The sequence below is a fragment of the Elephas maximus genome, chromosome 22 (genome assembly GCF_024166365.1).
Source record: "Elephas maximus indicus isolate mEleMax1 chromosome 22, mEleMax1 primary haplotype, whole genome shotgun sequence".
Lineage (NCBI taxonomy): Eukaryota > Metazoa > Chordata > Mammalia > Proboscidea > Elephantidae > Elephas > Elephas maximus.
In genome coordinates this window covers 19,707,973-19,722,389 of record NC_064840.1, presented here as the reverse complement: position 1 = coordinate 19,722,389, position 14,417 = coordinate 19,707,973, and the positions used below count along the sequence as shown (strand labels likewise).

General features: G+C 47.1%; 1 protein-coding gene across 5 annotated transcripts in view; it reads right to left on the bottom strand.

Annotated features, from left to right (window-relative positions):
• ACACB (acetyl-CoA carboxylase beta) overlaps nt 1-14,417 on the bottom strand; it is a 149,114-nt gene that overhangs the window by 39,909 nt on the left and 94,788 nt on the right. For all 5 annotated transcript variants that reach the window (XM_049865728.1, XM_049865729.1, XM_049865731.1 and 2 more), the window contains 6 exons: nt 13,072-13,160; nt 12,853-12,977; nt 8,030-8,143; nt 6,966-7,079; nt 6,260-6,349; nt 2,990-3,108 (listed from right to left, as the gene is read on the bottom strand). In XM_049865728.1, the coding sequence (XP_049721685.1) occupies nt 2,990-3,108; nt 6,260-6,349; nt 6,966-7,079; nt 8,030-8,143; nt 12,853-12,977; nt 13,072-13,160 (651 nt within the window). The remainder of the gene's footprint in view (nt 1-2,989; nt 3,109-6,259; nt 6,350-6,965; nt 7,080-8,029; nt 8,144-12,852; nt 12,978-13,071; nt 13,161-14,417) is intronic.

Sequence of the window (14,417 nt, the reverse complement as noted above, 5' to 3'; positions counted from 1 at the left end):
ACTTTAATATTTGATACTTTTTAATTAACTGGTAACCAGGTGCCCTCGAGTTCACTCCAACTCACGGCGAACCCATGAGTAGAGCTGTGCTCCATAGGGTTCTAAATGGCTGATTTTTTGAGACTAGATCTCCAGGCCTTTCTTCTGAGGCACCTCTGGGTAAACTCGAACCTCCAACCTTTGGGTTAGCAGCCAAGCACATTAACTGTCTGCATCACCCAGGCAGCTCCCCAACCTCTGGCTATGCCTACAGCCCCAAAGGGTACTGGAGTGTGTCACCCACATAAGCTACATCTTGCCATGAAGCCCTACTGACCCTTGTCAGACCTTCTCTCTGCTCCCCAACATCCAGTTCACAACACACCCACTCCACAAATGCAGGTGTTACGGGCTAAGCTAGAGGTCCTACAGAGCTAATGGGGGCAGCCAAAAAGGAGGGGTCTCTTCTGGGGCCACAGGCCCAGAGGCAGCTCCTGACACCTTGAGTCAACAGCAAAACTGAGGCCCTAGGGGATAATTTGGAAAACATAACGAGAATGGTAACCCAATATGAAGACTGTAAGAATGTCACTGAATTGTATGTGCAGAAATCGTTGAATTGGCTGATGTTTTTTATGTATATTCTCACCAAAATAAGAAAATACATGCTTTTGAAAAGTGAAGACCGAGCTAGGGAATCTCTGAGTCAAAAATACAAGGCCCTGTGCCCATACTGGGGTCACCTCGAACAAGCTGGATACACAGCAGTTTCTTCCTAAGAAATCAGGCCTGGCCCACAGCCCTCACCAAACTGCCTTCCCTCCTAACAGGTTACCTGCTGAGAAAACAAAACCAAAACAGAAGAGACTTCCTCCTGAGGGGCAGATAATCTCAGAAGCTCTTAGTTCACACCCTCCACGGTCCCGAAATGGTTCCTGGCTGCACACAGTCCTCCTTTCTCCCAAGTGGGTAAAATGTCACAATGCTTTTTCTTGGAAAGAAGAAGGGTAAAAATAAATGGCAAACACAAAAGGAGGAGCGTCACAGGGAAGCAGTTTTTCACCCACTAAGAGAGCAGCACCTTTCTCCTTAAAGACCAAAGGAAAAGAGAAACATTTCTTTGAAAATTCCAAGAGACCAGAAAAATCCCTGCTTCAGAAAGCATGAAACCCATTGCCTCTGTAGGTACGAGATCTGATTAGTGGAGCCCCCAAATCAAGATGAGACCGCTGCAGCCACAAGCAAGGCCTTTGAGAGCCAGAACCACAGAGGCAGAAGAGTGAAAGAGAACCCTCCAGGCCGTGGAGACAAAATCGCTTTAGAAGAAGGTATTGATTGCACTCCACCTGACCAGAACGGCACTTTGGGCCCTGAATTAAGACAAGTTAGAAAAAGAGATGGTGAACCTGGACACAATGTTCATGGCAGCACTGTTCACAATAGCCACAAGGTGGAAACAACCTAAATGTTCATCGGCAGATGAAGGCATAAACAAAATGTGGTCCAGCCACATAATGGAATACTAAAGCCATTGCGATCCTGACTCATAGCAACCCTATGGGACAGAGGAGAACTGCCCCAGAGGGTTTCCCAGGTTGCAATTTTTACAGAAGCGGACTGTCACATCTTTCTCCTGCAGTGCGGCTGGTGGGTTTGAACTGCTAACTTTTGGTTAGCAGCCAAGTGCTTAACCACTGTGCCACCAGGGCTCCCAACAGAATATATACTCGGTCATAAAAAGGAATGAAGTAGTGATATGTGCTATGACACGGACAGACCTTAAAAAGATTATGCTGAGTGAAATAAGCCAGACACAAAATAACAAATATTGTATGATCCCACTTACATGAAGAATCTAGAATAGGCGTGTACATAGAGACCAAAGGAGATTAGCGGTTACCAAAAACTGGGGGCAATGGCTTGTTAGTGCTTAGGGGGGACAGAGTTTCTGGTGGGGGTGATGAAAATGTTTTGGAAATAGATAGGGGTGATGGTTGCACAGCATGGTGACTGTAATTATTGTGAACGAACTGTACCGTACACTTAAAAATGGCTAAAACGGCAAATTTTATGTTACATATTATTTTACGGGTCTGGGTTATTATTTTACCACAACAACAACAAAAAAAAAGAGAGAGACTGTGAGTGAGCTACTCAGGCACATTAGGACGTCCCCAACTGAGAACCACTGAGGGCTTCACCAAGCTGCCTGGACAAGTACAGGTGGCCCCCCCAAGCCTGTAGCATCCCCCAAGGGCTGCTCAATGCTGCGAAAGAACTTGAAAGAGAAGAGCCACCTGGGCTCGAATTCCAACTCTGTGTTAATGAGCAGCGTGGGTTAAGTCGAGTGACAGCCCAGGGTGCCTGAGCTGTAAACCGGGGACAAGAACACATTTTTGGCAGACAGATGGTGAGAGCTGGATGAAATCAAGTGTTTCTGGAAGCACTGTGGCAGAGCACCTGACCAATGGCTTGCCACTAGGCAGTAATAACCATGATAATAACCATGGTGATCATCAACATCCATCAAGCACTTTCCGTAACAGGCACTGGCCCAAACGCTGCACACGCCTTATTTCATTGACTCTTCACAATGGTCTGTGCAGCGCTGTCCAGTAGAACTTTCTGCGATGAGTGAAATGTTCCTATCTGTACCATCCAACATGGTAGCCATAAGCCACATGGAGCCACCACGCACTTGAAATGCAGCTGGTATGGCTGAAGGTCTGAAGTTTTAATTTGGATATGTTGTCATTTATTTGAATAGCCACGCATGTGGGTAGTGGCTACCATATTGGACAGCATGGGTCTACTAGGCAGGCCCTGGATTACCTCCATTTTATAAATGAGTGAACAGGGATCTGGGGAGATGCTGCAGTGGGGAAGTGGTGGCCCTGACGACCCTCCATCATCGTTCCCAGGTGTACTTGCTGGGTCCCAGGGGAGTCAAGACTACAGAGGTAAGGGAGGAGAGAACCCGCAGGCGTCCCCAGGTGTACCCACTCCCTACCTGTTGGGGTGGGAGGAGGGCAGCATGAACTGGAACTCCACCACGCAGGTGCCATCTGGGAGCTGCCGGTGCTGCAGGCTGTTCAGCTCATAGGCAATGTAGCCCCTCCGCACATATACCTGAAGCAGAAGTACAGCGGACATTCTCAGACGGCACGAAAGACGTCCCCAAAACTGAGAAAACTCAGTCTGGAGGAACACCAGCAGTCATCTCTAAATGATCTCAAAATAGTAGTGAAGGGCAAATCTGTTCACATTTCAGAATGTTACCGATTAAACAAAATCTCCTTCTTCAGCTCCAGAGCAGCGGTTGATAACACTTTTTCTGTAAAACCAGATAGCAAATAGCTTAGGCTTTGCAGGCCGTATGGACTCTGTCGCAACTACTCAGCTCTGCTATTGTAACTTGAAAGCACCATAAATAAAACAGTTGCCATCAATTTAACTCCAACTCATAGGGAACTCACGTGTGTTATAGTAAAACTGTGCTCTACTGGAGAAGCCAGCACAGCTTGTCCAAGGCAAGGTCATGGAAGCTCCATAGATACATCCAAACTCCCTGAAGGACAGAATTACAGAGCTGAGGGCTGGGGACCATGGTCTTGGGGGACATCTAGTTCAATTGGCATAACATAGCCTATAAAGAAAATGTTCCACATTCTACTTTGCTGAGTAGCATCTGGGTTTCCAGTATTTTTATTTTTTGTATTATTATACTTTACATGAAGGTTTACAGAACAAACTAGCTTCTCATTAAATAATTAGTATACATATTGTTTTGTGACATTGATTACCAACCCCACCACACGTCAACACTCTCCCTTCTCGACCGTGGGTTCCCTATCACTGGCTTTCCTGACCCCTCCTGCCTTCTAGTCCTTGACCCTGGGCTGGTGTGTTGATGACTAGTGTCTGGGGTCCTAAAAGCTTGTGAGTAGCCATCTAAGATACTCCGCGGGTCTGAGCAAGGGAGAATGAAGAAAACCAAAGACAGAAGGAAAAGGTTAGTCCACAGCTGCCACCAGGCTGAGTCCAGCACAACTACCACCACGGTGGCTACCACCACTGACTGCTCTGACAGGGATCACAATAGAGGGTCCCAGACAGAGCCAGAGAAAAATGTAGAACAAAATTCTAACTCACAAAAAAAGACTTACTGGCCTGACAGAGACTGGAGAAACCCTGAGAGTACGGTCTACAGATACCCTTTTAGCTCAGTAACGAAGTCACTCTTGAGGTTCACCCTTCAGCCAAAGATTAGACAGGCCCATAAAACAAAATGAGACTAAAGGGGCACACCAACCCAGGGGCAAGGACTAGAAGGCAGGAGGGGTCAGGAAAGCTGGTAATAGGGAGCCCAAGGTCGAGAAGGGGGAATATTGGCATGGCATGGGGTTGGCAACCAATGTCACAAAACAATGTGTGTACTAACTGTTTAATGGGAAGCTAGTCTGCTCTGTGAACATTCATCTAAAGTATAAAAAAAAAAAAAAAGAAGTATAAAAATACCATATGCTTTAAAAACTAACATAGGTTTCCCCAGGAAAATAACTGCTTTCATAAGTGTCTCACTGCCTAACCACATTTTAATAATAGAAGTTCTCTGGTAACATAGTAAAGCATTGTTTTTCTATAAAAAAAATTAAGAAAAAAAATTTTTTTTTTTAACTCTGGGTAAAAGCAGGCACAACTTGTAAGGAGCTGAAGAAAAAAAAGAAAAAAACTGTGCTCCATAGGGTTTTCAACGGCTGTGATCTTTTGGAAGTACATTGTCAGGTCCTTCTTACGAGGCACCTCGGGGCAGACTCAAACCTCCAACCTTTCAGTTAATGGCTGAGCACTTAACCATTTGTGCCACCCAACTCACAAGCCCAAATTGTCCCCATGAAGGCTCAGTGGACCTTCCAGCGTCACGATGGGTGACCCACAGGGTCTAAAAGAAGGCATAAGAGGAAGTGAGGGCCACAGGTGACCGAGGCTCCAAGCTCAGAGGGTGAACAAACGAGGGAAACCACCCTCAACTACTGCAATCCAGAGGAAAGAGAGTCAAGTTGAAAACAAGAAGTCATCTCATATTTTCTTGAAAAGATTCTGAAAAGGTAGATCAAAAACGTTGACTTCCTAAAATGAACAAAGACGGGGGCCATCGGGACTACCTCCAAAACACCTCTCAATCCTGAACTCAGGAAGAAAGGAGAGAACCTGGGGCAGGAGCAAGGTGACCTCACTCTAATTGAGGGTTGCGGCCGGTCACACCTTTCTCTGACCTGTTACACAAGGCAGGCACCCTAAGTGCTCACCTGGGTTCCTTCCAGCTCTCGTAATTCCAAGCAGAAAAGTCTTCCAAAAGTCTTGCATGCACCATGAGAAGGCCACATAGCAAGGCATTATGGGAGGCCGCTAGGAACAGAGAGTGGCGCCTGGCTGACAGCCAGCAAAAAAACAGGGCACTCAGCCTACGACCAGAAGAAACTGAATATTCCAACAACCACATGAGCTTGGAAGAGAGCGCAGAACTCAAGAAAGGAACAATACCCACCTGACTCCTTGCCTGCTGCCTTGTGAGACCCTGAGCAGAGGACCTGCTAAGCCATGTCCAGAATCCTGACCCACAGAAACTGAGATAATAATGCGTTTGGTTTTAAGTAAATTAAAAAAAAAAAATTGCCTGCAGGTGAATCTGAAAGTTTGGACAAGGGGCCTCAGACCTGACTCTTGGGGTTAGCATTTACCTATGCTCTGCCTAAGGGGTCCTGCTAGCACCTTGGTTAAGCACTCGGCTGTTAACTGAAAGGTTGGCTGTTCAAACCCACCCAGAGGCTCTGTGGGAGAAAGACCCAGCGACCTGCTCCTGTAAAGATCATAGCCTAGAAAACCCTAGGGGCAGTTCTACTCTGTCACACAGGACCACTATGAGTTGGAACTGACTCAACGGCACCAAATGACAACAGCAGCATGCCCAGACTGGGACAGGTGGGAATGACAGACCAGACAGCACAGTGGCTACGAGCATGGACTCTGGAGTAAGGCTGACGTAGTTTGAACTCTGGTTCTGCCACCTGCTAACTGTGTGACCTTGAGCAAGTCATTCTCCTCTCTGAGCCTCGGTTCCCCCTGTCTGTAAAACGGGGATAGTAACGGTACCTACCTCATGGAGAGAATCAGAGGATAACCCCTGCAAGGTACGTGTCCCAGGAGCAGGCGTGTGGTGGGCCGGCAGGGAATGCTAAGACTGGCACATTCAGCATTACTGCTCTGATAAAGGACTTACCTCCAGAGATGCCATGCAAACGACTTTGTTGGTGTGATAGAAAAAAGTGGGCAGGACGTCAAAGATGGTCGTTTCTGAAAGTATTAGTTTCTGCAGGAAATGGAAAGGGAAAAAAAAGAAAAGAAAGTCAACAAGTTTTAACCAGCAGTCAGAAGAGCGGGAGGGGTGAGAGCAAGGAGAGGAAGCCTTCGTGTTGCTATAACTGAATGCTGCCTGCGTCTGAGTGCATGCGGTTCCTTTTGGGGGTTAGTTCCATAGGTCGGACAGCACTGGACCCCCTCCAACGACTCACTCTGGGCTCCCAGTGTCAAATACTGGGGGTGGATCTGGGAGTTTGTGAACAAGTGTCAGTGCGGGGGGCGGAGGCATGAGCTGCAGAGATGAACCTGGAACGCCGCCACGTGAATGCACTGCTTCCAAACACTCAGGGTCACACCTGGATTTTACAAGTTGCACCTGCAAGGGCACCCTCACTGTCTGACACAGCACTCATTCTTCAAGACCGAGCTCCAGGCCACCCTTCCAGCAGCCTCCTCCCCTGACACCCACCCTTGGGCAGCCCTTGCCCCACCGGGCTGAACTGCCTGAATTTGTGACCGCGCCTCACACAAGCCACAGCACCCTGAGGACACAGGCGCCATGCCCACTTCCGCTGAGACCCCCACATGGGCCACAGTGGAAGGCAGGAGGAAGGAGAGGGCCTCACCTTGAGGTTTTCTGGGCAGAACTGGTGGCCGTACATGTCAATGGCGGACAGGAAAATGGACTCCACCTGGTTGTGTCTCAGCTCATAGGACGGGAGGTGGGAAGCAATCAGGACCTGTAGCAGGGAAGGGCGGAGGGGCTGGGTGACTGACTCAACCTCTCAGGGGAGAGCACCGAGGGCTGGACCACAGATGAAATATGGGACGGCAGCAGTGGGTGACAGATGATGAGGCTTTGCATGGTGGGTCTACGCACTGTGGGGCTATACATGGTGCAGCTGTGTATAGTGGCTGCACTGTGTGGGGCTGCACATGGTGGAGCTGCATATAGTGGGGCCGCATAGTAGGGCTGTCCACGATGGGACTGCTCATGTGGGGTTGCACACGCTGGGATCACACACAATGGGTTTGTGCACAGTGAGGCTGCTTGTGATGGAGCCACGCAAAATGGGACTGCATATGGTAGGGGCGTGTACAATGGGACTGTGCATGGCGGGTCCCCGCATGGTGGGGCTGCACACAGTGCGACTATACATGGCAGGGCCATGTACAGTGGGGTTTGTGCATGACTGGGCTGCACACAGTGGGACCACGCACAATGGGTTTGCGCACAGTGGGGCTGCTCATACTGGGACCACACGAAGTGGGGCTGCACATGGTGGGGCCACATACACTGGAGCCATGCACAGTGTGGCTGCACCACGGGGCCCTGCACAGTCAAGCTGTACCCCATGGGGCCCTGCACAGTGGGGCTGCACACCACGGGGCTGTGCACAGCAGGGCTGCACACCATGGGGCTGTGCACAGTGGGGCTACACAATGGGGCCCTGCACAGTGGGGCTGCACACAGTAGGGCTGCACACAGTGGGGCTGCACACCATAAGGCCTTGAACAGTGGGGCTGCACACCATGGGCCCGTTTACAGTAGGGCTGCATGCCAAGGGGCCGTGCACAATTGGGGTGCACCATGGGACCCTGCACAGTGGGACTGTACAGTGGGACCCTGCACAGTAGGGCTGCACATAGTAGGGCTTCACACAGTGGGGCCACCCCTTGTGCCCCCTACCTGTCTGGCTCTGAGGGCCACTTTGCAGTGCTCGGTTTTGCTCAGCTGAGTGAGCTCGTCGAAGATGGAGGTCAGCTCGTCCGAGAGGGCAGGGTCTGGGCTACAGAGTTCATCCTGCAGGGGGAACAAAAATGGAATCCCCAGTGGTTTTTTCTGCCAGAGGGGAAAAGGCCAGTGATCACCCCCAGCAGAGGGGTACCCCAGCAAACCAGATAACTAACTACTCAGCTGTCTGAACGTGCCCAACAAGACCTGATACATATCCCCTTACCACTTTCTACTGTGAATCCCCCATCCATTCATTCATTCGTTCATCCCTAAACATGCCCTAAACACCTCATACAAAGAAAAATACAACTGAGTCCCTGCCTGTATCACTACTACCCAGTACTCAGTGCTGTCAACTACTAGCTGGCAATTATCACCCTATGTGCCAGGCAAGCAGCTAGTCCCTTTCCATACATTTCCCCAAATACTCCCACCTCCTTGAGAGGTTACTATCATGACTCCCATTTTACAGATGAAGAAACTGAGGCTCACAGAGGCAGTATGACTTGCCCCAAGACCATCAAGCATGTGCATGGCAGAGCTTGGATTAGAACGCAGGTTTATTCTGTTCCTAAAGCCTCTTGCGCTTTTCCTGCTGCCTGCCTTAGGGGCTCACTACTTCAGAGGAGATGGACGAGGGGAAAAAGAGTTAGGCACAAACAGGAAGGGCCACACAGGGCTCTAGTGGTGCTCCCAGGAGGAGCATCGGGGCCTGGAGAGGCCAAGGGAGACAGAAGATCCCTACTGGAAAACCAGATGCCTGGGCAACGTGCCCCCCACTCCCTGCATCAGCGACTGCTCTCAAAGGAAGTCGCCAGATGCTGGGACCACGGGTCATTTCTTCTACCAGTGTTTCCGCATTTTCCTAATTTATCTACGATGAGCACATACTCTCTTTAGAGTCAGAAAAAATTTTTAACATAATAATGTTTCACACATGAACGCAAACACACCAGGATGTCAGGGCTGATGGAATCTTGTAAAAATCATTCTAAATCTTCTCCCCCTCCCAAATACTGATTTTCTTTGTATTATCAAATGGTGGTGGCCATTACTCTCCGCCATTACACCAGAGTCTGGATCCAAGGATGGGACAGAGCACAGGTGCTATCCAACACACCAGACTTGTCTCCTGAGAGTTAAAGAGCCAAAAGCAGTTGGTGTAAAGATTTTTTCATCTGGCCACTGCACCCTAAATACCAGTTACCAGTTGCCATCAATTCTGACTCATGGTGACCCCACATGTGTCAGAGTAGAACTGTGTTCCATACAGTTATCACTGGCTGATCTTTCAGAAGTAGACCTTTCTTCCAAAGTGCCTCTGGGTGGACTCTAACCTCCAACCTTTCAGTTAGCAGCCAAGCGCTTAGTTGTGTGCACCACCAAAATACCATTTTTCTTTCTTGGGAACATGTGTAATGCCATCTCATCTCATATTTTTTAGTTAGCAGTATAGCATTTTGTTTTCATTGCTTTGTCAGTAAGTCTGTCTAAGTTATCTAGTGTGCTATAACTGAAATCCCACAAGTGGATGGCTTTAACAAACAGAAATTTATTCTCTCACAGTCTAGGAGGCCAGAAGTCTGAATTCACGGTGTCAGCTCCTGGGGAAGGCTTTCTCTCTGTTGGCTCTGGGGGAAGGTCCTCGTCAACAATCTTCCCCTGGTCTAGGAGCTTCTCAGCACAGGGACCCTGGGTCCAAAGGACACGCTCTGCTCTCAGCACTTCTTTCTTGGAGGTACGAGGTTCCCACCCACCCCCCGCCCTCTGCTCACTTCTCTTATATCTCAAGAGATTGGCTCAAGATACAGCCTAATCCTATAGATTGTGTCCTGCATTATTAACATAATGGACAGTTCACTCCCAAACAGGACCATAACCACAGGCATAGAAGTTGGGATTTACAACACATAGGATAATTACATCAGATCACAAAATGGAGGACAACCACACAATACTGGGAATCATGGCCTAGCGAAGTTGGAACATATTTTGGGGGGACACAAGTCAATCCATGACAAAGTCCTATGAGCAGTGAATCTACATTTAAAAACTAAGCCCCCTTAAAGACTCAAAAAAATTCATTTCAAAATGATCCTTCAGTGAACAAGTCTTTGCTGAGAGCCTAGCCAAAACACAACCCAGTGCGGTTAAGTCGATTCTGACTCATAGTGGCCCTATAGGACCAAGTAGAACTGCCCCATAGAGTTTCCAAGGAGCACCTGGCGGATTCAAACTGCCGACCCTTTGGTTAGCGGCTGTAGCACTTAACCACTACGCCTACTAGGTACCAAACACTGCCATATAACAAAGAGAACCAGGAGGGCCAGAGCCAGAAGAATGAATCTCCTGTGTAATCCCAAACCACAGTGGACAGAACATTTTAGCCTCTTTCACCCAAGAAGCCCCAAACAAATGTCCCAGGTTCTCTGATCTGGGGTCATTCTACCTGCCTCGCCCAGGCAGTCCTCTGGTGGGCATGATTCTTAGTAACTTCATGGCCCCAGAGAGAGCCAATACATGCAAAGAGTAATGGATGACCAGAACCCACATCCCACCTGCTGGCCATGGAACCGTGAGCTGACTGCGATACATCCTAGGTGTGCCTTGCTTTACGAAAAATGCAAACCCCAGAAAAATAACCTTAAAAAAAAAAAAAAAAAACTCCATCAAAAGGAAGACATTTTGAAAAGGGTGATTTATTTTAGCAAAGGAATTCACTCCCCAAAGAGTAAATACCTCCTTGGGCATAAGTTCTCAGTGGCCACACACTGCATTTGTTAGGGGAGCGCCGCCCTCCCAAGTTTAACTATGAAAAATTTCAAATTACAGTAAAACCGAAGAAATCCCCTACTGATAATCACCTAAATTCACCAGGTGTTAAACTGTTATCACCTTACTACACTCACACTGTCTCTAGTGTGTATACACACACACACGCGTGTGTACAAACACACCCATTTTCATTTCTTAAAAGTCCGTTGCAGATATCATAATCCTTCACACTATTTCAGCATGTGTTTGCTTGAGAACAAGGACCCTCTCTCACTTAACTACAAAAAAAAAAAACCCAAATCCACTGCTGTTGAGTTGATGCCGACTCACAACGACCCTGTAGGACAGAGTAGAGCTGCCCCATAGGGTTTCCAAGCAGTGCCTGGTGGATTTGAACTGCCGACCTTTTGGTTGGCAGCCATAGCTCTTAACCACTGCACCGCCAGGGTTTTCCACCTAACTACAGAACCATTAAAACATCTGAGAAATTGAATAAACTAATAATATTATCTAATAAACAATCTGTGTTCAAATTTTCCACAGGGGAGCTTTCAAAAAGTATTAATGCCTGGGCCCTACCCCAGAAACCTTGATTTAATTAACCAAGAGTGAAGCCTGGGCATCTGTATTTTATAAAGGCTCTCCAGGGGATTCTAACGTACAGCTGGAATTAAGAACTACTGCACTAAATTTAAGGAAACCCTAATGGCCTAGTGGTTAAGTGCTACAGCTGCTAACCAAAAGGTCAACAGCTCAAATCCACCAGGCACTCCTTGGAAACTCTATGGGGCAGTTCTACTCTGCCCTATAGGGTCACTATGAGTTGGAATCGACTTGATAGCAACGGGTTTGGTTTTTGTTGGTTTGTTTGCTTTTGGCGCACTAAATTTAAAAGACAATTCTTTACAAAAACATCAATATTTATGAATTTATCTTGTCATCTATCCTATAAGCCTACGGCCCCAATTCAGCCCTCTGCCTGTTTTGTAAATAAAACTTTATGCTCATTCATTTCCATATTGTCTATGGCTTCTTTGGTGCTATAGCAATACACTTAAATAGTTGTAGAGGCCATATGGCCCACAAGCCTTTTTATATTTATAATTATAGTTATTTATATTTTATATATATATTTACTATCTGGTCCTTTACTCCTGATCTGACATTTTCCAAGTCAGTCATTGGGGACTACATCAGAGAAGAAAATCTTTAGCTACAAAAGACGGCTAAATATTATCTAAAAGGAGAAGAAGCAAGAATGAAGACACTCCACACTTCCCCAAAAAGGCAAAATGGAACTGCACAAAGACGAGCCACAATAAATGGAACTGTACATGTTGGGTCCCCACATTCAAAATCCAGTATCCCATGACTGACACCTCATCCCCTGGAGCCAGAGTGTGGGGGTTCGAATTGCAGCTCCGCATGTCTAAGCTGGGTGACCCTGGGCAAGTGACTTCACCTCTCTGTGCTTTGCCAAAGGGAGATGAGAACAGTACCCACCTCCTAGTGATGCTGAGAGACTATAAGTTCACAGTCCTAATGCTCTTCAAGAGTGCCTAGCACATGGCAAGTGTTTTATAAGTCTCGGTTAAGATCTCCACGGGGGCATCAAACTACCGTACCTACCACCCACAATCCAAATCCCAGCTGCCACCTGTTTTTATAAATAAAGTTTTATTGGAACACGGCCCCACCTATTCATTTACGTATTGCCTATGGCTGCTTTTATATGACAACCGCAGAGTTGAACAGCTGTGGCCCATAAACCAAAACCAAACCCACTGTTATCAAGTCGATTCTAACTCATAGTGACCCTACAGGACAGAGTAGAACTGCCCCATAGGTTTTCCAAGGCTGTAAATCTTTACAGAAGCAGACTGCCACATCTTTCTCTCATAGAGTACTTAAACACTCTAAAATGTTTACTCTCTGGCCTCTTCCAAAAAAAAACTGGCTGACCCCGATCCACTTCCCCCTGGGCCCCTTTTTCTGCTTACAATCAACATGATCACCAGCTGGTTCTTCTTGGCCACCTGCGCGTGGGAAAAGATGCAATCCAGCACCCGGGACATGTCCGGCTTGAACTGCTCCCTGAGGTTTATCACACACTTGTCATAGTGGTCTACAGAGGGAGACAACAGGTGGCACAGGGATAAGGCTGGGCCTCCCCTACCACCAGGGGGGCTCATCAGCAGTGTCAGGCCAGGGCGTCTTGCCTTGTTGGAAATGGTGCTCGACCTGCAAGTATCTTCGCAGGAGATCCAATACCACCATTTTCATATACCCACGAGTCCCGCTGCGGTACCTGGGGAGGAAGGGAATGCCATGAACGTTCAACCCCACTTCCTGATGAGCCTGAACACATCCAGCCAGGGGGGTTATCATTTTAAAAAGGAGAACACAAGAATAAGAAAGTATCTGGAGGCTGTGCTGCCTAAGCCTCAGGCCTAAAAGGGACTCATGAGTTGGCTCATTTGTGCTAACTCTGTTGGCCAGAGAGAAGTGTCTTGCCTGAGATCCCACAGCATACAAGAGGCCAAGCTGGGGCAGAAATCAAGCCCTAGCCTTTGCATGGCTTCTACCCATTCCCAGGAAGAAGGAAAAAAAATTAGAGTTGGGGTCCTGAATTGGGAAAGCCAATATTACCAAGTTTTAATCATTAAAAGCAAAAAATGTAAAGTAACCACCTAATGTATAAAGACCAAAAAACAAAAAAACCAAACCCGTGGCCATCGAGTCAATTCTGACTCATAGCAACCCTACAGGACAGAGTAGAACTGCTTCTTCATAGGGTTTCCAAGTGGCTGGTGGATTCAAACTGCCAACGTTTTGGTTAGCAGCCAAGCTCTTAACTATTGCATTAAAGACAGCTAAAGAATATTTTCTTGGAACAAAAAATGTTTCCTCTAAAAAAAAAAAAAAAAAAAGAAGAAGAACAATCTTCTGTAAGTCTCACTTCCCTTAAAAAATAGAATTTTAACCTGCATGTTCCCCAAAACACTTCTCTAACTTTTCTGAGCTGAGGGAATCAAGCTTCTTAAAAGATGTGACACTGAATTTTAGGGAAGTAGAGACCAGTTTGGCTTTTTTTTTTTTTTTGGTAGAGACCAGCTTATGTCCAGTACCACCAAATGACAACAAAATATAACAAGAACCTAAAACACTCATTTATCTAAATGTGATTAAAAATAAATAAATAAATAACAGCACAGGACAGAGCTCTGATAAATATACACCCACTCCTTACTCCTCGACATGGTTAGGTTCCAAAGACCAGGTCATTATGCAAAAATCGGCATTCCACAAAAATGGAGACTGACCATATCGGATAACAAAACAGAAGATGACTACATCAGTACATAACTGCCAAATTACATCATTACATAACTGCCAAACCACTGAGAACCACGGCCCAGCCAACTTGACACATAACCTTAACCATCACAGCCAGTGTTACTCTCACCTCACACCTTGGCCTTCATCACTGCCAGAACAGACAGTAGATTTTTTTATTATTATCGCAAAGGCGAAACGTCGGATGATGAGATAGTCGATAAGGAAG